The sequence below is a fragment of the Canis aureus genome, chromosome 23 (assembly GCF_053574225.1).
Source record: "Canis aureus isolate CA01 chromosome 23, VMU_Caureus_v.1.0, whole genome shotgun sequence".
NCBI lineage: Eukaryota > Metazoa > Chordata > Mammalia > Carnivora > Canidae > Canis > Canis aureus.
Window position 1 is genome coordinate 26,176,798 of NC_135633.1, and position 24,479 is coordinate 26,201,276.

Here is a 24,479-nt window from a genome sequence, read left to right on the forward strand (position 1 = left end):
CCGACGCGGGCGAGGCGCTGGAGACCGGGTGGGGGGCGGCGTCCCGCGCCTCCGCGCTGCTCCCCCGACCGACGCTCTTCGTGCAACCCGGGATCCCCCCGCCCCCGGCGTCCCGGCGTCCCGCGGAGGCCCCGCCCCGGTTGCGCCTCCCCGGGTGCGAGCGGCTATGGCGGGGCCCGGCGCCCGCTGGAAACGCCACATCGTGCGGCAGCTTCGGCAGCGGGACCGCACGCAGAAGGCGCTCTTCCTGGAGCTGGTGCCGGCCTGTGAGTGCGCCCCGGGGCTTGCAAGGGGGCCGCGGAGGGGAGCCGCCGGCGGGGGAGGCGGGGGAGGCGAGGCTGGCTCCCGCGCTGCCGCCCGCGCGCAGAAAAGCCTTCTGGCCCCTCTTTACGCCCCACCCTCGCTGCTCGGGCCCTTTCCAGGCCGGGCTCTGCCGGGCTCTGCTTGGAGCCCCTTCCCGGGCGGGCGGGGCTCCCTCCGGGGCTCCCGGCCTCCCCGCCCCTCAGGGCCCGTGTCTCCGGGCTGGGCTGGGGTTCGTCAGCCAGTGCTGTTCCTTTAGGGCCTCCTATGGTGTTCCCCTCTCCCAGGGCAGTCCCCAGGGTACAACCCAGTCAATCCGTTTGGTCCCTGTGGCCTGGTGAAAAAACTCTAGAGCAGCTACTTCTAAACTCGGTCTCTAGGGAGGAAGTTCAGCGTCTCAGGCTTTGCCACCGCTAAGTGATCCTGGCTCAGGTTTTTGGACCACCTCTGTGCCCCGGGAACCCCAGCCTGACGGGGAAACTGGGGGCTCCAGGCTGCTGGCTGAGCCCGAGAAGTTATACTCAGGTGTTTCGGGGGGTGGGGGGAGGCTGGTCAGGAGTGAGTATGGCAGTTCAAGCCAGGGTGAACAGGTGTGCAACCGTGTAAGTGCCTCTGGTCACTGGAGACGTGTGTGTGTGTGGGGGGGGGGTACAACCACTATCCCTCCAGCTCCATCACTGATCCTAATCTTGGCTGCTCCTTAACTGTCTCCCCCCCACCCCCCCGCCCATCCCCCAAACTGAATTTGCAGCTCTTGTTTTCTGGGCCATTTCCCTGCAACATTCCAGGCTGCTGGCCCTCTCTCTTAAGGGTGTGAGGGCAGCTTCCTGCCTCCAGGCAACCTCACTTTTCCACTGCTCTGATGGACAGTGAAACCATACAGTTTGAGGGAGAAATCACCCATCTCCTCAAAGCTGCAGGCTGTGGGACTGGAGAGACCTTGGAGGGCTGAGATCAGACATAATTTGGCTTCAGTCTTCTCTGCGGTCTTGAGTGGGTTGTATCCCTAGGCTTCAGATTTCTCACCCACAAATTGGGCAAAATAACATCTTTAGATTTGATGGGGGCAGTGCAGTGCCCTGGGGGCTGAGGTGGAGTTTGTGTGAGAACTTGACCAGTGACCTCAGTCGAGGTGACAGGCAGGGGACTGGGTGAAGGAAAGGAGCTGAGGAGCTAGGCCTGGGCTTACCACCCCCACCCTACTCTGGTGAGAAAAGAGGAAGTGAGTGTGGTGGGGGTGGAGGGAGATATTCCAGGGTCTGTAGCAAAAACTACCAAACTCAGGGAAGTCTGCTGGATAGTTAGTTGCTCAAGGACTTTCTCTTCTGGCGCCGGGAAACCTTACCTCAACCCTGGGGAAGAGAGGACGGTTTTTTAGAATAGAAAGTTAGAGCCCTGGAGGGGAAGTAATTTGCCAGAGGCAATAGGCAGGTGGAACTGGGTTTGTGTCATCACTCTTCGGGGCAAAGAGTCGCTCTGGGGCAAGGCTGAATCAATCTCCGGCCCCTTCCTTCCCTCAGGACCCGCAGGGGTCAGTGAGGCTGGCCGTGTACTTCCCGTGGTGGTTGTCCTTCTCTGTCCCATGGAGAGAAGGTTTCCTGGGAGGGCCTGTAGGCAGGTGCTGCGAGGAGGTTGTGCAAGAGCTGAGGGTCTTGGTAGAGCCACACAAACACCCCTCAAAGAGCAGAGCCCAGCCTGACAGCAGCTCTGCCATTCTGCATCTCTGGGCTCCTGAGCCCTCCCAGCCACAGAGGTGTGCCTGAGTCTGCTAGAAAGTGTTTGTCTCTGCCCCAAGCTCACCCTCTTGCACCCCTAGATAACTGTCTCCTAGAGAAGGCTGAGTTGCTGGCCCGGATCTCAGAGAAGCTGCAGCCAAAGCCAAATGATGTCACCCCTGCTACCCTTCAGGGCCCTTGGTGAGTGTATGAGTGTTCCTGGTTACAATGGGCTGCCTATGCCTGGGCCCTGCCCCCACCGCCTATGCCCGGTTCAGTTTTTCCCTGGCATCTCCTTGGTCCTTAAATGCTACCCAGGGGAGGGAGGAGGTGGGCTCTTGAACCTTCCTCCAAGCCAGCTGTTTAGAATGTCCTTTCTCCACCATCTTTCTCAGTCCATCTCTGCACTAGTCTCATCTTTTCACTCCTTGCTCCCACACTCTCACCTTCCTCCCTCCTTTTTTTTTGTCGCTCTGATCCTTACCTGATGCCTATAGAAAAAAGTGTCTTGCTACATATTCCAAAGGAGGAATGGAGCCGAGAACCAGGAATGGGTTGGGCCTCAGAGTTGGGAGGTGCTTCTTAAGGAGGGTCCTGGCTAGGGAACCGAGGCCTGGGAAAACCCCAGAGCAGTTATGGGCAGTTCCAGTTTCTGGAGACTCGATCTTTACTGGCTTTCTGGCTTCCACATTCCTTAGGGAGAAAGTTCACGGCTTTCAGGCTTTTTGTGTTCATCCTGTGGGTTTAATGGAAGGACAATGAACACCACTTTCTTATTGGTTGGCAGGGAGGAGGAATCGGGGCCTGACTCAGACCTAGTCCCATCATCAAGCACTCTGAGGGTGAAGTGGCAAGAGAAGGAGGAGGGACTCCGACTGGTCTGCGGTGAGGTGAGGCTGGGCAGGGGTCTGAGAGGGAATGGCATGGGGCCAGACTCCAGGAGTTTGGGGGCAAGGGGGAGTGGTCCGTGGGATCCAGCAAGTGAGGGACATTCCCCAAGTTCAGTGCCAGAGTGCTCTCTAGCTTGGTTCTGGCAGCCCTGGATGAGGTAGTCTCCAACAGCAGCTAGAGGATGTGAGGTGAGCGCTCAGAGAGGAGTATGAGGTGTGCAAGGCCAGAGGTGTGACCTCTGCTCCTCCTTTCAGATGGTCCCGCCTGCTCTGTTCACAGCTTGCCTCACCAACCCCAGAGCCTAGCCACTGATGCACAGTACACATTTGCAGACTAAATAAGTAGGGTGGTCCACCTCCGTAGCAGTGACACTGCTGCCCCCACCTCATGGTGTCTCTTGGCTTCTGTTTCACCACATTGTCCTCGTTTTCTTTTTTCTGTAGTGGTTGCTTCTGAACTTCTTTCTGTGGTTCCTTTCCTCCTCCCTTTAAATGTGGGTGTTCATTAAAGCTTGGGTGAGTTCACTGACTCCTGTGGGCTCAAATACTGTTTGTTGACTCCCAGACCTGTCTCTAGCCCAGTGTTCTTTCCTGAGCTCCACACTCTGTGGTCGGCTGGGGTTCTTGGACATCATATCCAAAATTAGATTCACCATCTCCCCCACAGTATATGGCCAGCACCACACAGAGAGGTGACTCTTGCAGGTGCTCGGCTAAGCATTATTTGAGCTAATCCTCTACAACACTAGAGCAAGAAACTGAGAAATGGAGCCAGGATTTGAACTCCTTCACACATGAATCCAGCTTCTGTGATCTCCATTCATTCTTTCAACAAAGGTTTAGTGACAATCGTCATATCCACGGCCCAGGATAAGAACAAGATCTGGCCGCATGGAGCTTCCAGTCCATGGGAGGAGACTGATAGGCCAATAAACACACGCCCAGTTAGAGCATGCCACATTACTTGCCCAACTAGTGTGGGAATGGGGCTATAAACCCAGTGAGCGCCTTGCGCTCAAAGCCCCCATTGTAGTTGCAACTTGACATTTGAGGCACTTTCTGGGCTGTGAGATCTCCAAGGCCTGGGATGCCTTTGGTTTGCTTCCACTGATACCTGGGGTCTGTCTCCACAGTCCATGCTAATGAATATTTGTAAACTAAATGATGGATGCGGTAAACCCTCCACCCCAACTAGAAGTCACTGGGTTGGAGACCGAGGGGGCACCTCTGGTCCCTCCCAGCCTTTCATGCTGAGCTAGTAGTCATCAGCTCATGGATGGATCCTGCCTCCAAATCCATCAACTCTCGGTTGGCCAGGTGCAAATTACCCTCATCCCTTCCTGGATGATCCCTCCCCTCACACTCCCATCCATTCTCCATATAGCACTCATAGTGATACACACACACACACACACACACACAATTTTAAGTGGGCCCCATGGCTTCTTTGCAGCTTGAACTCACAACCCTGAGATGGAAAGTCCCATGCTCTGCCAGCTGAGCCAGCCAGGCACCCCACAGTGATACTTTTTTTTTCTTTTTTATGATAGTCACAGAGAGAGAGAGAGAGAGACAGAGAGGCAGAGACACAGGCAGAGAGAGAAGCAGGCCCCATGCACCAGGAGCCCGATGTGGGATTCGATCCCGGGTCTCCAGGATCGTGCCCTGGGCCAAAGGCAGGCGCTAAACCGCTGCGCCACCCAGGGATCCCCTAATAACGAAAAGATCTCCCTTAAAAAAGTACCGTAGAGACATACATGCTTGTGAACATTTCAAGGGAACAGAAGCCCACCGAGTAAAGTGAAACCCCCTTCTCAACTCTCTCCCATTGTCGGTTTGGTATACATCTTCCAGAGCCCTTTAGCCTGCCTTCCCAGTGGAGTTCTCCAGCCTCCTATTGTATTTCCTACCACTCTCTGAACTCCTAGTTCCCTTTGTGTGGGACACTTCCACAAACCCCCTGCCTTAGCACTTACTCCCTGGTACTTCCTCAGACACATACTAGTCCCCATTGGATATGCTAGGGGATGGGGAATGGCTTTTTCTTTAATTCTTAGTACTGTTTCACATATCACAACAAGCATATATAATTATTATTTAACTTTTGGGGGTAAATAATTACAGATCATAGGAATTTGCAAAATTGGTTACTTATGTAACTAGAGTACACACAATCAGGAAACTAATATTGGTATGAAATTTACATATATTTCTTGTCATGTTGTCCCATACATAGATTTGTGTGATTGGCAATACACAGCATGACTTCATCACCACAAAGATCTCCCTCTTGCTACCCTTTTTAGCCACAACTGACTCCTCTCCCCCAACCATCCCTAATCCTGCAACCACTAATTTGTTTTCCATCTCTACTATTTGGATTTTGAAAAGCCCCCCCAAAATACTGAATAACAAAATGTCAATGAAAGTAAAAGACAAAGGGAGAAGGAGAGGTCATGTTGCTGCATGGTGAAAGGAATCAGAAACGTTATGAATTGGGCCAGCTGGGTCAGGAAAGTAGACACGCGCAGGACCATGGAGAGATGTGTCAGTGCAGGTGAAGTACAGGAGCCTTGCTCCTCAGTCCATCTCTCACCAGGCCCGTGTGAGAAAGAACACAGGAACAGGTCAGCAACCAGAGCCCCAGCCTTGGTTACTTCCTCATGTTCCTCTTGTCACACTGGTAGGAATTGCTCTGCCTGAGGTCTGTCTTTCACTGGCCCCTCAGCTCTAAAAAGTGGGACTTGACCTTCCTCTCTGTGGCTTTCCCAGCCATTGGTTGAAGGATTGTTGAATGAGGCAGGGGCATGGATAAGGTGACCCTCACCCCCACTCTTGGGCTGGGCAGCTCCAGTATTCAGTCTGGCCTCTGTGCTCCCACAGCCAATTTTCGTTCTTGCCCTTGTGCTTCTGCTTAGGCTCCTGTTGCTCTCTGGAATCTGTGCTTGGGAAGGCCAGGGTTAGAGAAGTGGGCAGTAGAGCCCACATCCCTTGAACCTTTCCTGCAGACCTGTCCTGTACTTGCAGCATAATGTTTGATGGCCTGCCATTTATCTGTGTAACTTTGTTGAGACACTTAACCTGTTTGTGCCAATGTCCTCTTCTGTAAAACCGGGAAAATGGCAGTACCTACCTTATGCTGTTGTTATGGTGATTAAGAGTTAACACATGTGTAGTGCTCAGAACAGGGCATGACACACACGTGCTATATAAACATTTGCTATTATCTGAAATATTATTCCTAATAATTTTACATTACCCTATGAGGTAAGTGCTATCATCCCCACTTTACAAGGGAGGAAACAGCAGGTTCAGAGACGTTAAATGACGACCCCGGGGTCACAGGGCAAGTAAGTGGAACTGCCAGGACTGACACTCTGGAGCCTAAGGCCCTTCCACTGCGCCTCAAGAACAGCACTGCGTTCCTGTGCACGATCCTAACTTGCCTGAGCCTCTGCTTTCTTTTCAGTAAGGGGGCGGGTGGGTGCCGTAGCCGACCCTGGAGAGCGGCGGGAGGCGCGGCGGGAGCCCTGCCCAGGCGCCCGCGCCCACCGCCCACCTCCCGCCCCCAGATGGCCTACCAGGTGGTGGCGAAGAGCGCTGCCCTGGGCGCCCTGCAGTCAACGCTGGAGCAGCGGCAGAGCACGTGAGGCGCGGGCCGTCTCTGCGGGGAAGGGGGGACCCGGGGCTCCTGCGTGTCTCCAGCGCGGCCCGAGGGCTTCCCCCACGCGCTGGGCTCAGCGGCCCGGAACGGCAGGGCTCGGAGCGGAAGGCCTGGTTGGACGCCAGGCTTGGCCACTTGCCTGACCGCCGGAAGGGGCAAGCCCGTCCCACCTGAGCGACCGGCTCCCACCGGGCGGTGACGAAGGGTCCCCCGCTCCTTCAGGCTGGCGGCCCTGCAGGCCCGCGTGGCGGAGCTGCGGGAGGAGCAGGCGCGGCAGACGCGGCAAGTGGACGCCCAGCGGGCGCTGAACGTAGCGCAGCGGGCGGCCTACGAGGCGCTGCGCGGGCGCGCCCGGCTCCAGGAGGCGGCCCTGCGCAGGCTCGAGGAGGAGGCGCGTGACCTGCTGGAGAGGCTCGTGCAGCGCAAAGCCCGCGCCGCCGCCGAGCGCAACCTGCGCAACGAGCGCTACGAGAAGTGAGCGCGCTTGGCCCCGCCCCTCGGACGCGCGAGCGCCGCGGCCCGGCGGCGGGGGAGGGGCGCGGGGGCGGTCGGTGCTGCGCCTCCACGGCCGGTGGGGCTGGCCCGGTCCGGCTCTCTGGATGCTTCTCTCCCCCCAGGGCCAAGCAGGCACGGATGTCCTTGGAGCTAAAGGCGGCTGCCCAGCGGACTGTGAGCATCAGCGAGTAAGAGGGGATGGCCCGCCCCGAGCCCGAGCCTCGAGCTTCCTTAGCCCCGCTCCAACCTGCGTGCCCTAAGGCGCCCTTAGCCTACAGTTCTACCCTCGTGTCCACACAACCCCCCCCGCCCCCCGAAACTGAGCCCACAGGACACGTGCAGACTCGTGTGGTCGTAGGAGCCCGCACACCTGCCTGCTGCGTGTGCGTCCACACAAATCCTCTTTACTGTGTTGGGTACTGGAGGCAGGGAGGGACTGGTCCCTTGACCTTCCTGAGCTTCACTCCCTCTCCCAGGAGCCCCAACACCATTGGCGATGGGATCAGAGAGGAGGGTAAGACTCTGGCCCTGATGGCTGAGCCCGTGTCCCCGAAGAGTGAGGCTGGTGAGAAGTGGCTGAGGACCTTCAGGTGAGGACTGTCCCAGAGCACTGAGCTGGGCCCCACTTTGGAGTCTTCCTCTAGGGCCTTGGGCCCATCTCTTGGGCTGAGAGGGGTTTGGGCAGAGGCTGCAGTACAGCTTAGACCTCCCAGGACAGGTCTGATCACCAGTGCCTGGAGCGTCTTGGGGTCACTGCCACCTTAGGGACCCCAGTGCCTCTTTCTCTCCTTCTTAGGAGGAGAGCTCTGGAAGTGAAGTGTCAGGCTGGTGAAAGGGTGTCATCCGGAGGGAATCTGGGCAAGGCCCAGGACTCAGATGTCATAGGCATGTGTGCTACAGGGACCTGAGAGCACATGTATGCACAAGCTGAGGGAGCATGTGGTCATGTATAGATGTGAGCTTGCACGGGCTTCTGAAGCCTATGGATTGGAGTTTCAGTCCTTGAGTGTCCACCCCCTCAGTCTTCCCAATTTGTCTCCATTTGTCCCTCACTGAAGGTGCCCTTCCCCCTCCCTTGTGCCATTCACCAACTTGAAGGCTTCTCTTTCAGTGCTTCCTTGCAGGTCACTGATATCCAGGCCTGGGGGAAATGAAAGAAATTTGGGGTGGGGCATGAGATGCTCGTTCCCAAAGTCCTTGGCAGCCCTTGTGGGCTAAGTCTTCCTAGGACACATTCTCTTCTGGACATTTTTGAGGTCACTCAGTAGGCCTAGGTTTTACTTCCCGTCTCCCCCCAGCCTTATGCTATTCCAGCCTGAGTACACCTTCGCACTTTCTCCCATAGGCCCCAGCTCAGCCTACCCCAGTGTTGGGGGGCACTTGGGTGGTGAGGCAGTTCTTATTATAATGGTGGAAACTTTGGGAGACTTCATTGCCAAATCCCTCCCTGCCTCCACCTTCCTGGGACTGCTTTGAGTCATCCTGCTCTCCTGCTTTTGGAGAAGCCAAGTTCTTGTCCCAGGTGTAAGAGGCTGTCCCAGGCACCTCAGGGTGCCTGGCTGCTGTCTGCACACTCAGTGGCCAGTTCCTTAGCATGTCTCTCTTAATTCTACCCCAGGTCTGCCTCTGCCACCTCCTTGACGCTCTCCCGCTGTGTGGATGTGGTGAAGGGGCTTCTGGAGTAAGTGTGTGTGTGCAGCCACATGGTGTGTGAAGGGTCTGGGCCCCTTGGAGGCCTATGTCAGGCTTCTGGAGTCTAGGCTTGGTCTGTGTGTGTCTCGATCTCTCTGTCCGTGCGTTGTGCAGCTGTCTGTGAATCTCTGCTGCCTCTCCCAGACTTCATTTCCTTCATTTCCAGGCCCTGGCTGGCTATCCTCCTCTCTCTGTCCCTCATCCATGGTCCTCACAGGAGATCAAGATCTCCAGTCTGAGCCTGGATAGGAACTACCATTCAGTTGGGAAATGGGCTCAGATGTGTCAGGACTTGTTCAGGGTCCCAGAGCCAAGTGCTAGCAAGGCTACTCAGGTGGCTCTGCATCTGTCAACCCTACCCTGCCCCTGTGCCCCTCCCCTCTCCATACTGACCCCTGGGATCAGAGGCTGGCTTGGGAACAAACTCACTGCACCTCTGGGCCTTGTTCTACCACCTTTGGTGTCTACTTTCTATTGTTGCTGCCTCAGGAGCATGGGACTCCCATGTCAGAAGGCCTTGCTATATGCTTTCCTGACACCTGCCTTCCATCCAGTTTCAAGAAGAGGAGAGGCCGTTCCATTGGGGGAGCTTCTGAGCAGCGATACCAGAGCATCCCTGTGTGCGTGGCTGCTCAACCTCCTAGCCAGGTTCTGGATGTGCTGGTAAGGGAGGGGCTGGACCACATGCAGAGGTGCTGATAAGGGGAGTGTAGGCCTCAGGGGTGGTGCACCGAGGCCAGGGAAGCAAGGCTGGGCTCCTTAGCTAGAGCACCAGTTTTTTTTCACAGCCAGTGGTAGAAGCTGGTCAGCCTTTAATAATGGAGGATGGACTGCAGAGGGGGATCAGGAGGCCACAGAGGGGAACAGGGAGAGGTATAGTGGGAAGCTGCTGCAGGTATAGTGGGAAGCATTGTGCAGAGGTGCGTGCAGGAGGGAGCCCATGAGTGTGTGCAGAGAGGCACATATGGCGAGGACCGGGGGCACCAATCTCCCTTTTTCCCACAGGATGCCCACCTCTCTGAGGTCAATGCTGTTTGTTTTGGCCCCAATAGCAGCCTCCTAGCCACCGGAGGGGCCGACCGCCTCATCCACCTCTGGAACGTTGTGGGAGGTGAGGGTTCTTCTTTGTGGGCCAACCTAGTGCTTTCTCTCCAGACGCTACCCTCAGCTTGCTCCTTGGTAGGCCAACGTGTTAGATCTGTTTGTGTTTCCTCACATGTAACATTTTTTGTGGCCAGCGGCCAGATGACGCTTTGGCAAGAGTTCTGGGCTGAGCTTCCCACCTGTTGGAATCCAGGTCTGCAGGATGGGGAGGGCTAAGCTCGGATGGTCCCTGTTAGGGGAAGTGGAGGTCCCTTATCATTAGATTCTGCAGAGACAGGTCCCCGGGGTCCACCAGGTGACCTCTTCTGGTGTCACTTGAGCTCTCAGAACTCAGGGGATGAGTGTTAGCTATCTACCCTGAGTTTGTAGAGGCAGGTATGCTGGGGAGTCACAGTCACTTCCTGGAGGCTTCCTAGAGAAAGGCCTGGCTCTGGCTTACTCAGTGTCCTAGGGACAGTCCCTTCTCCTTGTCCTCTGTAGTCCTGTGAGATGATCTGCTGCCCCCTGGAGCCTCCTGCTGGCGGTTTGGGAAGGTGCAGCCTCCAACACAGGCACCCAGAATTTTTTTCCTCTAACTTGGGAGAGACTGATCTTCTCAGCAACTCCTTTTCATGAAGTTAGTGACCTCACTTCACCTGTCCTTTTCCTGGTTCCCCCAGGTCGTCTGGAGGCCAACCAGACTCTTGAAGGAGCTGGTGGCAGCATCACCAGTGTGGACTTTGACCCTTCGGTGAGGGGATTTTGCCTCAGTGACAACATGGAATGCCTGTTCTGTGCCCCTGCCATCTCCACACTGGGCAATTGGTGGCTCTAGGACATTTGGGGAACATCATGGATGTCCTAGAAGCAGTCCTTCTGGCTGCTACCAAACCCTTCCCTGTCCTGGAGGCTGCTCTGCCTGCCGGATGATCTGGGGCTGTGGGAAGCTCTTAAGGCAGCCCCTGCCCCGGCTCTGGCCTGAGGGCTGTTGCATCTCTCTGGGCCCAGGTTCAGGGCTCTTCATTCCTCCTTCCATCTCTCCAGGGCTCCCAGGTATTAGCAGCTACTTACAATCAGGCCGCCCAGCTCTGGAAGGTGGGGGAAGCACAGTCCAAGGTAAGGCCTGACTGAGGAGGCAGCCCTGGAGGTCAAGGGTCATGCCTTGGGCCCCAAAGGGGATGTTATGGAGTCTTGGCTATGTCCTTGATCCATACCGGGATGGGTGGGGGGTGAGCAGGAGACGCTATCTGGACACACAGACAAGGTGACAGCTGCCAAATTCAAGCTGACAAGGCACCAGGCGGTGACTGGGAGCCGAGACCGGACAGTGAAGGAGTGGGACCTCGGCCGCGCCTACTGTGAGGCCCAGCCCCTACCTCCCCCTCCCTACCTTGCCCAAATCAGGGCAAGAAAAAATACCTCAGCCTGTTCTCCGGGATAGCTTCAAGGGTCACAGGCATTTGGGGTAAAGGTTCCCAGGGCCTCTCCCTCTCTGCCCCTCAGCAGTACTTTCTGCCTGGTTTCTTGGTGACTTCAGGCTTTGGCCTGGGAAGCAGGGAATCTGGGTTCTAGTTTGGGGAGGATACTTAGCCCTCTGGGGCTTCGGGACCTCAGCTTCTCTGGATGTCCAGTGGGATGGCTTACAACAACCTTTTTCTGAGGCTGGAACTCTGCTCCTTGATCCTCAGGCTCCAGGACCATCAGTGTCCTTTCCTACTGTAATGATGTGGTGTGTGGGGACCATGTCATCATTAGTGGCCACAATGACCAGAAGATCCGGTTCTGGGACAGCAGGTGACAGGCATGGGCTATGAGTGGTGGAGGCATGGGGATAAATTTGCTATATACTCTTTTCCTTTCTCTGATGTGGAGGCACTTCAGGGAAGTGAGGCTAAGTGTGGCCCCTTGAAGGCTCCACTGCCCTTGGGGACCTATGGCCCCTTTGAAGTGGCTTTTGGTCCAACTGTTGGACTCTGCCCGGGCCTTGTCAGCCCCATTTTTCACTTAGTTACCACTTTTTAATCAAAGGGAACAAAAGTTTTCATTGTTTTTTCAATCTAAGAGCCCAGCAGTTGGGCTTGGATGGCCTATGAAAGCTGGTGCTGGAGCCAGTGCCAGGCCTGTCTCAAGCTCCTCCTTCCTGGTGTTGGAAACCGTTTGCTTCCTTTCATATGTTAAAAAGCAACTCTCATAGTTTTCTCTCCAGCACTTATTTTAGTGACCTAAGGGTTTCAAGGCCCCTGGCTTCTAGTCAGAGGCTGCCTAAGCTCCCCCTGGAGGGGATGGCTGCCCTGGGAGGATTAGTCAGCATCAGCCCTGGCCCCAGTGATCTGAGACCCAGGGGTATCTCTTGACTTTGTTAACCTGTCAGGAGTGGCCCAGGCGGGCTGTTCTTCATCCCTACCTCTGTCTCTCTCCTCAGGGTCCCCTGTTGCACCCAGGTCATCCCTGTGCAGGGTCGGGTCACTTCCCTGAACCTCAGCCATGACCAGCTGCATCTGCTCAGCTGTTCCCGAGATGACACACTCAAGATCATTGACCTTCGAGTCAGCAATATCCGCCAGGTGTTTAGGTACCTGCCTTATGCCCACCATTGCTTGGCTCTGGCAGCTGGGTCTCTCTTCCCTTGATAGGGTCCCTTTGGGACCTGTCAGTGGGGGGCCCATCCTGAGGTCCTTCTAGACCAGAGCCTGCTGAGGTGCCCCAAGCTCTTGATGGATAGAGGAAGCACTTGAAGCTCCTGGTAGAGGTCAGGGACTGGCAGCCATGTTCGTTCTGACCCCAGTCCCATCTGTCTGCAGGGCTGATGGCTTCAGGTGCGGTTCTGACTGGACCAAAGCCGTGTTCAGGTGTGTTTGTGAGAGCCCATGCCTGTGCCTGAGTATGCCCCATCTGACTGTAGGTCTGTGTCTGCATGTGTGTGTTGTCACCTCTGATCATCTCTTGCTTGCTCTGCTGTGGCCACTGCAGCCCGGACAGAAGCTATGCCCTGGCAGGTTCCTGGGACGGAGCCCTTTACATCTGGGATGTAGACACTGGGAAGCTGGAGGGCAGTCTGCGGGGACCCCACTGGTGAGCATGGCCAGCACCTGGCCACCCCAGCCACAGGGCCAGTGCCGTCCCCCCCTCCCCCCAAGTGCTGCTAAGCCAGTTCCAAGTTCTGACATGCTTGGGCCCCTGGACTCCCCAGCCCTTGTCCCCACACCTTCACCTCCCAGAGCCCTTCTTAGTTCACATGGTGCTTACCCATGTGTGCCTGAGTCCGTCTTCGCAGCTCTGTGAGCCCATTTTATAGGTGAGGCGGCAGGCTCAGAGACAGCCTCGAACTGCTGAGTTCCAGTAATGAGGGACAGAACCCAGGCTGTAGGCCTGGCTTCTGATGCCTCTCTGAAGCCTGTCCCTCCCTTTCCTCAGCACTGCTGTCAACGCCGTGGCCTGGTGCTACTCGGGGAGCCATGTGGTGAGCGTGGACCAGGCCAGGAAGGTGGTGCTCTGGCACTAGTGCCATGATTCCTCCCGCCAGGGCTGGAACTCTAGTCTGAAGTCCAAAGCCAGAGGACAGCTTCCTATTGCTCACAGGGCTCTAGAGCCAGTGGGGCTAGGGGTGGGATGGGAGGTGGGGGTGGTCTTGGGGCATTTAGTGGGCAATAAGGCCTGGCAGGACCTGGCCTATCTTGAAAAACAAAATGTGTATGTGTATATGTGTGTGTGTGTGTGTGTGTGGCAGGTATTACAGTACTTTTTGGTTCATTTTTTTAAATCTCTGATTTCTCACTTTCTTTGACAAAAGTGAAAAAAAGTTGCATCTAAACTGGTGTCTACTTGCCTCTTTGCAGCATTCAGGTAGCAGAGGCCTTTGGGCTGGTGGCTCGAGGACACCTGGGCTTGGCCCCCTTTCCTCCACCTGCAGAGCTGGGCAGAGCCAGTCTGACCTCAGTGCTGTTCATATCTGAGGAGACAGCATGAAGAAAGGCTCACAGACAGCAAGGGCAGTGGCTCTTGGAGCCATGGGAATTTTACCTTTGGTCTAAGCTGGTTTAGAGGCCAAGCCAACACCTTGGGCCCTTGGGCTTCAGGCACTCAGGGTGGACTTGGACTGAGGCTGTGGAGGGGCCATGGGAATTGTAAGGAAGGGATCGGGGAGCAGCCTAGAGGGCTCTGGTGGAAAGGGTCTTAACAAACCAGAGAGTGGTGTCAAGTACTTAGTACACCAGGCCTGCCTTCAGATGAGAGCATGTTCTTGCTCCAGAGGTGGGGCCCAGAATGGGTGGGGAGCAGCCCGCGTATGTCTGTGTGTTGGGGAGGGCAGCTGTGGGCTGGGCTTGGGTGGGTGCTTCACTTGGGTCAGCACCACAAGCCTCTGGAGTACAAGGCAGACCCAGCAGGGGAGAGCCTGGGCACCCCACTTCCTTTGTCAACCTCGAGCACGGAGGAGCTGTCAGCAGGACAGCCATTGCCAGTTACAAGACCGCAGAAGGGACTTCTATCCAACTGATGGGGCTTTACTTTGGAGTTCTCATCTGAGATTCAAAGGCTTTACTCTAGAATTCTCAGTTTCCTTCTTTATCACCTTATAAAGTCTCCCTTGGGGGTCATGCCATTCCCAGGGTTTGGAAGCCATTCCCAGGATGAGCAGTAAGGTGCTGAGAGCCTAAACTCTGTAGCTGGGCTATTTTTGAGTCACAGCCCACTATTTAATAGTTGAGGGATTTTGAGGGGTTCCTTAATGGCTTTGTGCCTTGGTTTCTTCCTCTGTGAAACGGGAAAATAATAGTACTCACCTCAGAGGGCACCTGGGTGGTGCAGTCCGTTAGGCATCCGGCTCTTGGTTTCTGCTCAGGTTGTGATTTTGGGGTCATGAGATGGAATCCCACATCGGGCTCTGTGCTCAGCATCTGCCAGAGATTCATTCTTTTGCTCCCTTCTCATTCATGCTTTTTCTCTTTCTCTAAAAAAAAAAAAAGCACTCACCTCAGAATTTATTGTATAGACTCAGTGTGTTCGTATCTGGAAGCTCCTGGCACGTGACAGAGGCTGCGTGTTGATTAAATACCCAGGCTACACTCTGCTGACTCTCGGCTCATTCACTGCTCTGGGCCCAGCTGTCCCCTGAACTCTAGGTGACATACCTAGCTGCCTCCGGGACATCATCTCCCCCTGACATAAGTATCTCTTCCCCTCATGCCTACATCCTCCTGCACCAGGGGGATTTTTTAAAAATAAATTTATTTTTTATTGGTGTTCAATTTGCCAACATATAGAATAACACCCAGTGCTCATCCCATCAAGTGCGCCCCTCAGTGCCCGTCACTCAGTCACCCCCATCCCCGCCCACCTCCCTTTCTACCACCCCTACTTCGTTTCACCAGGGGGATTTAACTCTAACCTAGCTGCAACACAAGCCCCCTTCTCCTTGTCCTGCTGTGTCTCCACCCAGGCCCCTTCTTCCCATGCCCAGAGTTACTTTCTAAGGTATCATGGTCACAGATACAACCTTCTGAAGTTCCCAGGCTGCCTGCAGGGAAGCTTCTTGGCATTAAATTGAAAGCCTTTAGGAGGGGGCCCATGGCCTCAGCTGCATTTTCATTTCCTTGCTACCCTGAATGTGTTTTACACATTGGTTTTCTCTCTGCCCAGCATGTTCTTCCCTCCCCAGCCTCCAGTTAAAATGTGTCTGTCAGGATCTTTTCACTGAGTGCCTGTCCTTGCTCACCAGGCTGGCTAGGGGCCTAGGTCCTCTATGCTTGAGTTTTTTTTGTGTATGTCTCCTTCCCTCCATTTTCAGTCAGGGAGTTCTTGGAAGAGGCCAGGGTGGGAGGAACAGAATAATTCCTGGGATTAGGCCTGGTCTAGAGAGAGCCTCAGGAAATGTCTATTAAATGGGTAAATTCTCTTACTCGAGGACTCAGCAAGACTAACAGTTAAAGATACTAGAGTCCAGTATTTTCCAGCCGGAGTCCCAGAGGCCCAGCCCTCTTGTCCTGGCTTCCAGTGGCCACCAGGAGTCACCATCTGCTTAGTGTCTCCCCAGCCATTCTCTGGTATCCTGGGATTCATGGTTGGAAAAACTACCATTCTCCAGTAGCCACCATGACTGAGTGCTTATGTGTCAGACACAGTGCTTCTCTGTGCTTTTCACACAGTTATTTTATTTCTTTGAACTTGCTTGTGAGGTAGGTTATCTCCTTCATAGGTGATAAAATTGACACTCAGAAATTAAGTATTGTGAGATCACACAGCTGACACAGCTGGATTGTACTTTTTTTTTTTTTTTTTTAACAAAATGATTTTGAGAATCTGGGCTCCCAATTATGCAAGGCTGCAGGGCATCTTCCCACACCCTCCTGCCTCCACCACTGGTGGGGATTCTAGCTTTGTGTCTCTCTCTCTCTGCATCCTCTCTGTTCCTTCGGTTCTGGGCCTGCCTACCTGGCTTGACTGTGGAGGGTCAGTGTCCCTTGAATATGGGGCATGTAGGGTCACAAGAATGTGGTGAACCGGAATTCTGGGAAGCTGTTACCAGCTATACTACTTGGGGTAGGTGCCTCACAGGACAGCAGTGAGGGCTCCTGAGGTAATCCAGAAGAGGTAATCCGGTTCAAAAATGACTGACTCAATTCCAGGGCCAGGAAGCCCTCTGCTCCCTGTAAAGGGAACCTTCTCTTCTTCGTGGGGCCAGTCTGACAGTACACCCGTGGGGTACAGTGGCCTCACCTCAGGGAGCACATGCACACCTCAACTTAGTTGGATGGAAATGTCCAGGAGGAGCAGCAGCAAGTATGGAAGGGCCAGCCACAGGCCAAGGTTCTGGGGCAGGAGGTGGGTGTGGAGGGAGAGGGGCTGATGAAGACTGAGCAGGGGAAGAGCTCAGAGGAGAGCCAGCTGGGAAGGCTGCTCCATCTAGTCTTTGAAGTTCCCTGGTGGTAGAGAGGGTGAAGATAGAGCCCTGTGCCTAAGAACCTCTTTAGGCCTTCAGTATCCTCTGCCTTCAGGTCTGTATACCTTCTAGGTTTTCAGTACTCAGGTACCCAGGCTGCAGGCCTGAGTTCGGGCCTCTAATGTCAAAACTGGAATGGCCCTTCCCTTGCTATGCATGTGGGCTGAGGCCCAGAGAGGGGCTAGGGTCTTGTATAGGGTCTCACAGCAGAACTGAGAACCCAGGACTCCTTTTCTGAAAACTGCCCTCAGGTTCTGCAGAGAGGGGCTGGCCTGGCCACCCAGTTCTAGGTTCTGCTCCCAGTGGTCTTCCTGAGGGACCTTGGGCAAATCATAGTATCTTCCAGGGGAAGGATTTTCCTCACCACTTCCAGCCCCACAGCTCTGGGCCTCACCAAAGGTGACAGCTCATCCCTGAGGCTGTTCTGTAGGCAAGAATACTGCCTTCTCTCCCTGCCCAATCTCAGACCCTAGTAAGCCTGAGATTTGACAGGGAGAAGTGACCAGCCCTTGTTTTGGGCTCTTGCTGCCCCTTGGTCATCTCCATGGGAGACACACCTTAGCTGGAGTCTTCTGTTCCTGAATCTCCCCGACCAGATGTGAGCCCTTTGGTGACAGGGATGAGATCTGAGTCATTTCTATCTCCAGTGCCCAGAACAAGACCTAGGGCAGTTTGCTGACTGGACAAGTAGTGATCGAATATAGGTGGTCCTGGCCCTTTACAAGTTCTTGGAGAATCCTGGCGGCACCAGCTATGGACCCATTTGTGGAGAGTCAGCAGACCATGTCTGGGTACAAGCTGTTTTCTTCCTCTGGACACACATCTATTGGTCAAAAATATTTTCATCTTTGCACATTACTTCAGTTGATCCTCCTGGATTTTAGGACATTCGTATTGCCTTCTCATTCCCACTTTACAGATGAGGAAAGCAAGGCCCAGAAAGGTGAAGGGATGAGCTGAAGGCCACAGCTAATCAAGGTGGCCGGAACTTCCCCTGTCCCCTATAGGAGCAAGGGGATGATGAGAATAGGAAGGCTGCTTAAGTGTTTAGCACACAGTGTGGGAGGGGTGTGAACCCTATTTGTGGGTTCATTTCTGTTGTTTCAGGCTAACACTCCAGGAAAATATTCCCAGACTGGAGCTCTCAGAAACACATGGCCAAAGTCCTTCATTTGTTTTTTTGCCTGTGGGACCAGGGGAAAACAGTCCAGGAACAAGATGCTCTTTGGCATTTGCAGGGTTCTTGGCAGATCAACAGTTACAGAACAGTCTAGGAGGAAACATACTGATTGTGTCAAGTTGTAGGATTTCAGAAGAAATTAAAATTCTCTCCTAAATTAAAATTTCTATATGCTGGTTGTATTTTTTTGTCATGAAAAACATCTTTGTAATGAACAAAATAAATGCAAAGATTCAGAGCAGCTAGACTTTGTTGTAAAGCCACTCAGGTTAGGCAGTAATTGGCTCCATTACTGAAAGCTGTGGCTGGCCTTCTTGGGCAGGGAGTGAATACAACAGCCTGGGATGTGATCACAATCCAGAGGAGGCTTTGCTATCTCCAGGGGGGTGTGGTGGTGGTGGTGGAGTCCAAAGGCTTGAATTTTCAATTTCTGGCTGTACTGAGAAGTCTGTGTGTTAATTTGTTCTCAAATATCGTGACCTTTTTGTGTGGTGTTTTCACTCTGTCTAGAAACTGAGCTTATCTAGAACATAAGAGTTGGATAAACCCTTGGAAGTCCTCTCATTCCACTCCTTTCAAAGCTGGGGATGCAGGAGCCCAGAGGGAAAGGTTGTCCATCAAGTGACTGGGCTAAAGCCAGATGACATCCTACTTGCCTCTTTGTCTGGCCTGTGGGTGGTGGTGGAAGATCAAAGGTCAGAGAGGAAAGGGATCCAGGTGACGTGCTGTGAATCTATGGCTTCATTGTTTTACAGTTAGTGCCTTTGATGAAGGATGCCAAAATGTAGCTGTGATGCTGGGGTGGGGCAGTTAGTTTAACTGTGTCTCCTGGTCACAGACTAAACAGCAGCCCCAAGCACGAGCAGCTTTCATTAGGAGAGGAAGGCAGAAGATAAGAATGGTATTGAACGTGGTATTCAGTGTTCACCTTCCCATATTTCTGTGAAGCACTCCTTCCCGTGACAGTCTTATGTAACCATAAGCCTGGAAGAGGGCAAGGACCCAGCTGTGAAGGGAAGGTCAGAGCTGATGGTGAGGAATGTTGGTGGTGATCACCTGGTGCTGCAGCTTTGCTGCATCCTTCTTGGATCCACAGTGTTATCCTCAGGTTTCCAGGAGGATGTGGAGGCTTGGTTCCCATAGCTGTCAAGTGGGAGCCAGGATTTAACTCTGACTTTCTGACTCCAAAGTCTACTGTGCTGCTAGTGGGAGTGTCAACAGATACAATCATTTTGGAGACCAATTTGACAAAATCTAACAAAATTAAATACTCATATAGCTTTCTGGCTCTCAAATTACGTATTTCAGAATTTACCCAATATCTTTACTGGAAAAAAATTATAAAGAATGATGTACAAAGATATTATTTTCAACTTTCTAACAGCAAATGGATGGAGACACTATAGCAAGCTTAAATTATGATACATCCAAACCATGGAATATAAGACAGCCTTCAAAAAGCATGAGGTAAACCTGAATATATAATCCCACATATATAAAAAGGCAATGTGTACATGTATACATTTAGGCACAGAAAATGTCTGGAAGAATACATATTGCACGTACCCAGCTGTGGGAAGAAGAGAACTGTGGGGTACCTCTCCAAATAGACTGAGCCCTGGTCCTCAGTGTGGCTGGCTGACAGCCAGAGGGAATGAGCCTTTAACTGGGAATTTATTTCCCCCTCTCCGTATCTGTTTTATGGTTTTAAAAAGGAAGGTCTAGGAATGTCTTTATAAAAAGCATTGTCTATTTACCCAAATATTTTTATAAGGAAGCTTAGAAAATTTAATTCCATTTTTTTATTATTCAACATTTTATACATAATAAATACAAACTTTTTACAGCCACTGTAAAGAAAGCACATCTGCACAGAGGCACTCCTTCCGAGCCTGGCCCTGTGCACTGTGATGCTGGATTACATGTCTTGGAGGGAGGGGTTCTTTTTAAAAAGGAGGCATATTTTTACAACTTTTGTTTTTTGTTTTTTAAATAAAATTAGCAGCTCTTCCAAAAAATATTTTAAAATATAACAAAAGATTGCAAATAACTCTCTGAGAATGTGGAAAATCCAGATTCAAGGACAATTTGGCTAAAGAGAGAATATAAGACTGGGTAGCGAGAACTGCCTGATTTAAGCACTTGAAATATTTTTTAAAAGTACTTTGAAGATTTTTAACATGTCAGAGAACTTTAAAATCTTACAAAGCCACCCTTTTAACTTTTTTAAACTTAAGAATAAGTTTGATAAACACAAAAAGACCTCAAATAGATCAACAGGTTAAGAAATGCAAAAAACAAAATGAAAACCCCAAATCATAGAGAACACTCGTCACTGGGTACTGTCACTGAAGTGATCAAATGACTAACTGAAGATTTCTTCAGCTATAACCTGACTTTTGATCAAAAATCCCATGGGGACATTTGGCGAGCATTTCAAGTTTTTAAAGATTCTTAGGAGGGATGGAGTTTTCAAAGCATAATACAACTTTTAAATTCTGCAAATTTGATTTCTTTAAAAAAAAAAAAAGCAACTGGAAAAATCCCTTTGTCCCTGGGTTCGGCACTCCCTATCTTCTCCAGGAGGTGGAAGCCGGCAGAGACTTACTCTGGGCACCTACCATGCTAGCCTGTGGAGAAAGCTATTCTTGGCTCTCCTTGTGACATAGAGAACTTGTCTTTGCCTTTTCAATTTGCACTTGTGCATGGTGTGCAGTCTTTTAGTCCTTTTTCATAGGAAGCTGGTTTCCTCTATAAGCCACAGGTTCTTCCTCCCAAGGAGATGTCAAGTCAGTGGGACCTGGGAAGCTATACTTTTCTGTGGGGGGTGGTTGCCGGTCTGGAGCAGCCACAAGCTGGCTGTCTGGGCTCATGTACCAGCTTGGGAATAAAATAATGAAAAGGGCTTCCCCAGTGGAGAAGCTCAACAAGGCAAGTATGTGTACCCAATTTATCTAGATGTTCAGATTCTAAAGATACCAGGCAATAGAATATATACTGCAAAAATTAAGATGAAAAATACCCAAATACAAAAAGAACGTTAAATCGGCTCGTTTCAGTTCTGGAAGCTCCATTTCTGCTTCAGCCACAGCCTCCTTTCTATTAGTTTATGTGATGGACAAGATTTGGCTATTAGAGTTCAGCCCCTCCATATTAGCTCCACTAACACTAAATGAATGGCGTAAATATTAATACAAAGGACACTGTTACTGTTTTAAATCTGTTAGTTGAGGAAGAAATGTGCATTAATGTAATTGGCGATAAACTCAGGGCAGTCCACTTTTTTCTGATAAGGTTTCAGTTTCTCAATCTGGGGACTAACTGCGGGGAGGAGCCAGCCTCTCCTGAAATCCCTCCTTCTAGTTCCTTATGTAGCCAAAGTGATCTGATTAAACTCAATCAGAAGAGCAAAAGCCACTTGAAGAAAGATGAGGATCTTTGCCACATCCTTGTGGCCACAGTAATATACTGTACGAGTGCACATGATCAGTTTCTCTGTGACTGTGCCCTGAATGAGGCCTGGTCTTGAGTCTCATATAAAAATGGACCACTGATAGGCATGAGGGCTGTCCCCCTGTGCTTCTAGGGCCCATTAAGATTTGTGCTATGGTAGGAGAGATGACATAGAAAATGACAACAAAAAAAGGCACAAAATATTCAAAACGTGGGAGGAGTCCACCAGGCCACCCAGTCACATGTAATCCTCCTTGGTTTTGCTCTGTTCAAGAGTCATCATCATGCAAAGGTGCCTAAAGAACAAGACTGGCTAAACGCCAAGCCTGGCCTTGATTGTAGCAGTAATAAATGGGTAAACCCATCATCACACCAGTGTGATTTCTACATCCTCAATCTTCTCTGCTGGCCTTCGGTGGTTCTGTGTAGGTGGAGGGGGAGCTGCCCGGACCTGAGCAGGAAACAAAAACACGGATTGTCAGTCAGCTTCCTGACTCAAGGCTTGACGCACTCAAATCACAACAGGTCATTTAGCAGAGGCACGGGCACCTCAGTGGTCTCAAATGCTCTGAACATAACAGTATGTGCTTCCAAAGTAATTCTCACTATATCCCACACCAAGGAGTTCTGATGATAGGCTGAAAGCTTCCTGGGCATAAGAGTACTGGAGCCCTTAAAGCCTCATCTAAAGCAAAGGCCTGGAGGTGGAACCCAGAACAATGCTCGGAGAACTGAAAATCTTTCAGCCTTTCTTGGAAGGAGAGCTGCAAGAGATCAGACTAGATGTGTGAAAGGATGACTTTGATAATAGTTTGGAGAAAAGATGGGAGTTGGGCAAGAGTATAGGTAAGAAGACAGTTTAGGAGGCTCTTGTAGCCAAGCAAATGTGAGTTGATGGTAGTCTGACCTAAGCAGGAGAAGAAGGATTTGATAGCCGTCTCCAAGGTAAATGTGGCAGGATCTGGTGATGACTCTTTGTGAGAGGCAGGGCCAGGGAATTATCAAGAATAATGCCAGACCATTGGTAGAACGGGGGGTCCACTCACCAAGAATACAGGAAAAGGAGCACGTCTGGGAGGGAAGATAATTAACTCACTGTTGCTGAGTTTTTGGGCTGTGGTATGTATACATTGAGATGTCTGCAAGGCTGGGGCTCAAGGAAGAGACTGGATTGGCAATTAGAAGTCTGGGAGTTGTCAGTGAATAAATGGCTATTAGAGCTGTGGGAGTACATGAAATTGCACAGGGAGAGTGAGTTTAATGACTTTAGGAGAAGCAGCCCATGGACAAGACCCTGAGAAACATCAGCAGTGATGGGTTGAAGCAGAGAAGCCTGTACAGATCAATGAAAAAGAAAGGACCAGAGAGGAGAAAGCAAAACCAGGAAAGGGCTGTGGAACAAACTAGTCCACTCATACGCAGCAGTCTATGCTGCCATCCCCTCTTGCCTGGACCACTGCTCCAGCCTCCTAATGGCTCCCCATGTCCATTCTGCCACCTTCCATTCACTCTCACTTTGCTGCCATAGCAATGTTTCAAAAATGCAAAACCAGTTACATCACTGTCTTGCTTACAACTTTGCAATGGTGTCCTATTACATTTAGGATAAAGAAACAAAGACAAGGAAGGCACTCAATATATGTCTGCTGAACGAAGGAAGCCAAAGGAAGTGAGTAGTTCAAGGAATGGTGTCAAATGCTGATAAAGCAGTTAAAGGAAAATGAATGTACTGGATGAGTGTGGGAAAGTTATGACTTTGGAAGAGCTGTTTCACAGTGAGGTGAGGGGGAAGGAGTCAATGGCATGGAGTGAGGGGTGAGTAGAGGTTATTATTTATAAGAGTAGACTCTCCTTGAGAATTGAAAGAAGCTTTTTTTTTTTTTTAAAGATTTTATTTATTTATTCATGAGAGACACAGAGAGACAGAGAGAGGCAGAGACACAGGCAGAGGGAGAAGCAGGCTCCATGTAGGGAGCCTGACACGGGACTCGATCCCAGGTCTCCAGGATCATGCCCTGGGCCAAAGGCAGCACTAAACCGTTGTGCCACCCAGGCTGCCCCTTGAAAGAAGCTCTTAAACCTCAAAAGGGCATGAAGTGTATCTCATTTCATCTCTGTTCCTCAAAAGAGGCTAAATATAAGCTTGGAAAATAGGTTCTCAATAATTACTTGTTGAAAAAAAAAGTACTTTTGTTTCACAATGAGGCAACTTTAATGCTCATGGAGCTTGCTATAATTTAAATATACTTTCATAGATATCTCACCAAGGCTCAGTGAGAAAACTGCCAGAGTAGACTAGATCTTCTAAGATGTGTTGATTTTTATAGCCTTCATTTTTTTTTTTTTAAAGATTTTATTTATTCATGAGAGACAGAGAGAGAGGCAGAGACATAGGCAGAGGGGAAGCAGGCTCCTTGCGGGGAGCCTGATGCAAGACTCAATCCCAGGACCCTAGGATCACGCCCTGGGCTGAAGGCAGTGCTAAACTGCTGAGCCACCCGGGCTGCCCTATAGCCTTCATTTTAAAAAAAGATTTACTTTTTTGAGAAAGAGAGCCTGCATGTTCACGTATGCACAAGTGGGGGAGGGGCAGAGAGAGAGCATCCTCAAGCATCCTCAGTGGGGAGTCCAAGGACATGGGGCTCAATCCAACTACTCATGAAATCATGACCTGAGCTGAAACAAAGAGTAGACGCTTACCCGGCTGAGCTACCCAGGCACCCCATCTATAGCCTTCATTTTTAAGAGTTCTTTTTATCCTCCCAAACCCACCTGACCCTTGCATGGGGGAATTAGCATAACACAGAGGCTGTGGGGAGACATTAATTTTTAATTTTAAATTTAGAAGAACTGTACATTCTGTAACCCTGCCAGATGAGAAACTTACGGGTCGCAGTTTGCCATATGAGGTCTCAGGAGTATGCCTTGGTGCTTGTGAAAATCCTGGCGATTCGGCAAGGAAGCTGTTTTCTGAGGGTGGGAACCAAGCAGTTCATTTTATTTGTGTTGTTGAGCAATAAAAACGCTAATGCAGATCTGTTTGCTCTTCAGGTAAACAAGTGGATTTTTT

The 24,479-nt window shown here is 51.6% G+C and overlaps 2 protein-coding genes across 11 annotated transcripts in view; one reads left to right on the forward strand and one right to left on the reverse strand.

Moving 5' to 3' along the window:
- The first annotated feature begins 113 nt into the window (after positions 1 to 113).
- ATG16L2 (autophagy related 16 like 2) lies at positions 114 to 24,459 on the forward strand. Of its 6 annotated transcripts, XM_077866902.1 has the most exons (19): positions 114 to 266; positions 2,117 to 2,216; positions 2,803 to 2,905; positions 6,478 to 6,551; positions 6,792 to 7,043; positions 7,187 to 7,252; positions 7,541 to 7,654; positions 8,683 to 8,745; positions 9,311 to 9,419; positions 9,762 to 9,867; positions 10,520 to 10,590; positions 10,884 to 10,955; positions 11,077 to 11,197; positions 11,528 to 11,633; positions 12,262 to 12,411; positions 12,641 to 12,688; positions 12,810 to 12,911; positions 13,254 to 13,299; positions 13,676 to 24,459. In XM_077866902.1, exons 1-19 carry the CDS (start codon positions 167 to 169, stop codon positions 13,790 to 13,792), a joined length of 1,920 nt encoding a protein of 639 aa, XP_077723028.1. In that variant the 5' UTR covers positions 114 to 166; the 3' UTR covers positions 13,793 to 24,459. The 6 variants fall into 6 exon arrangements, with proteins under 6 accessions (XP_077723028.1, XP_077723029.1, XP_077723030.1 ...); XM_077866903.1 differs by lacking the exon at positions 13,254 to 13,299; XM_077866904.1 differs by lacking the exon at positions 8,683 to 8,745.
- FCHSD2 (FCH and double SH3 domains 2) overlaps positions 19,744 to 24,479 on the reverse strand; it is a 338,349-nt gene continuing 333,613 nt past the window's right edge. For all 5 annotated transcript variants that reach the window (XM_077866897.1, XM_077866896.1, XM_077866900.1 and 2 more), the window contains 2 exons: positions 24,297 to 24,379; positions 19,744 to 21,860 (listed from right to left, as the gene is read on the reverse strand). In XM_077866897.1, the coding sequence (XP_077723023.1) occupies positions 21,777 to 21,860; positions 24,297 to 24,379 (167 nt within the window). In that variant the 3' untranslated portion in view covers positions 19,744 to 21,776. The remainder of the gene's footprint in view (positions 21,861 to 24,296; positions 24,380 to 24,479) is intronic.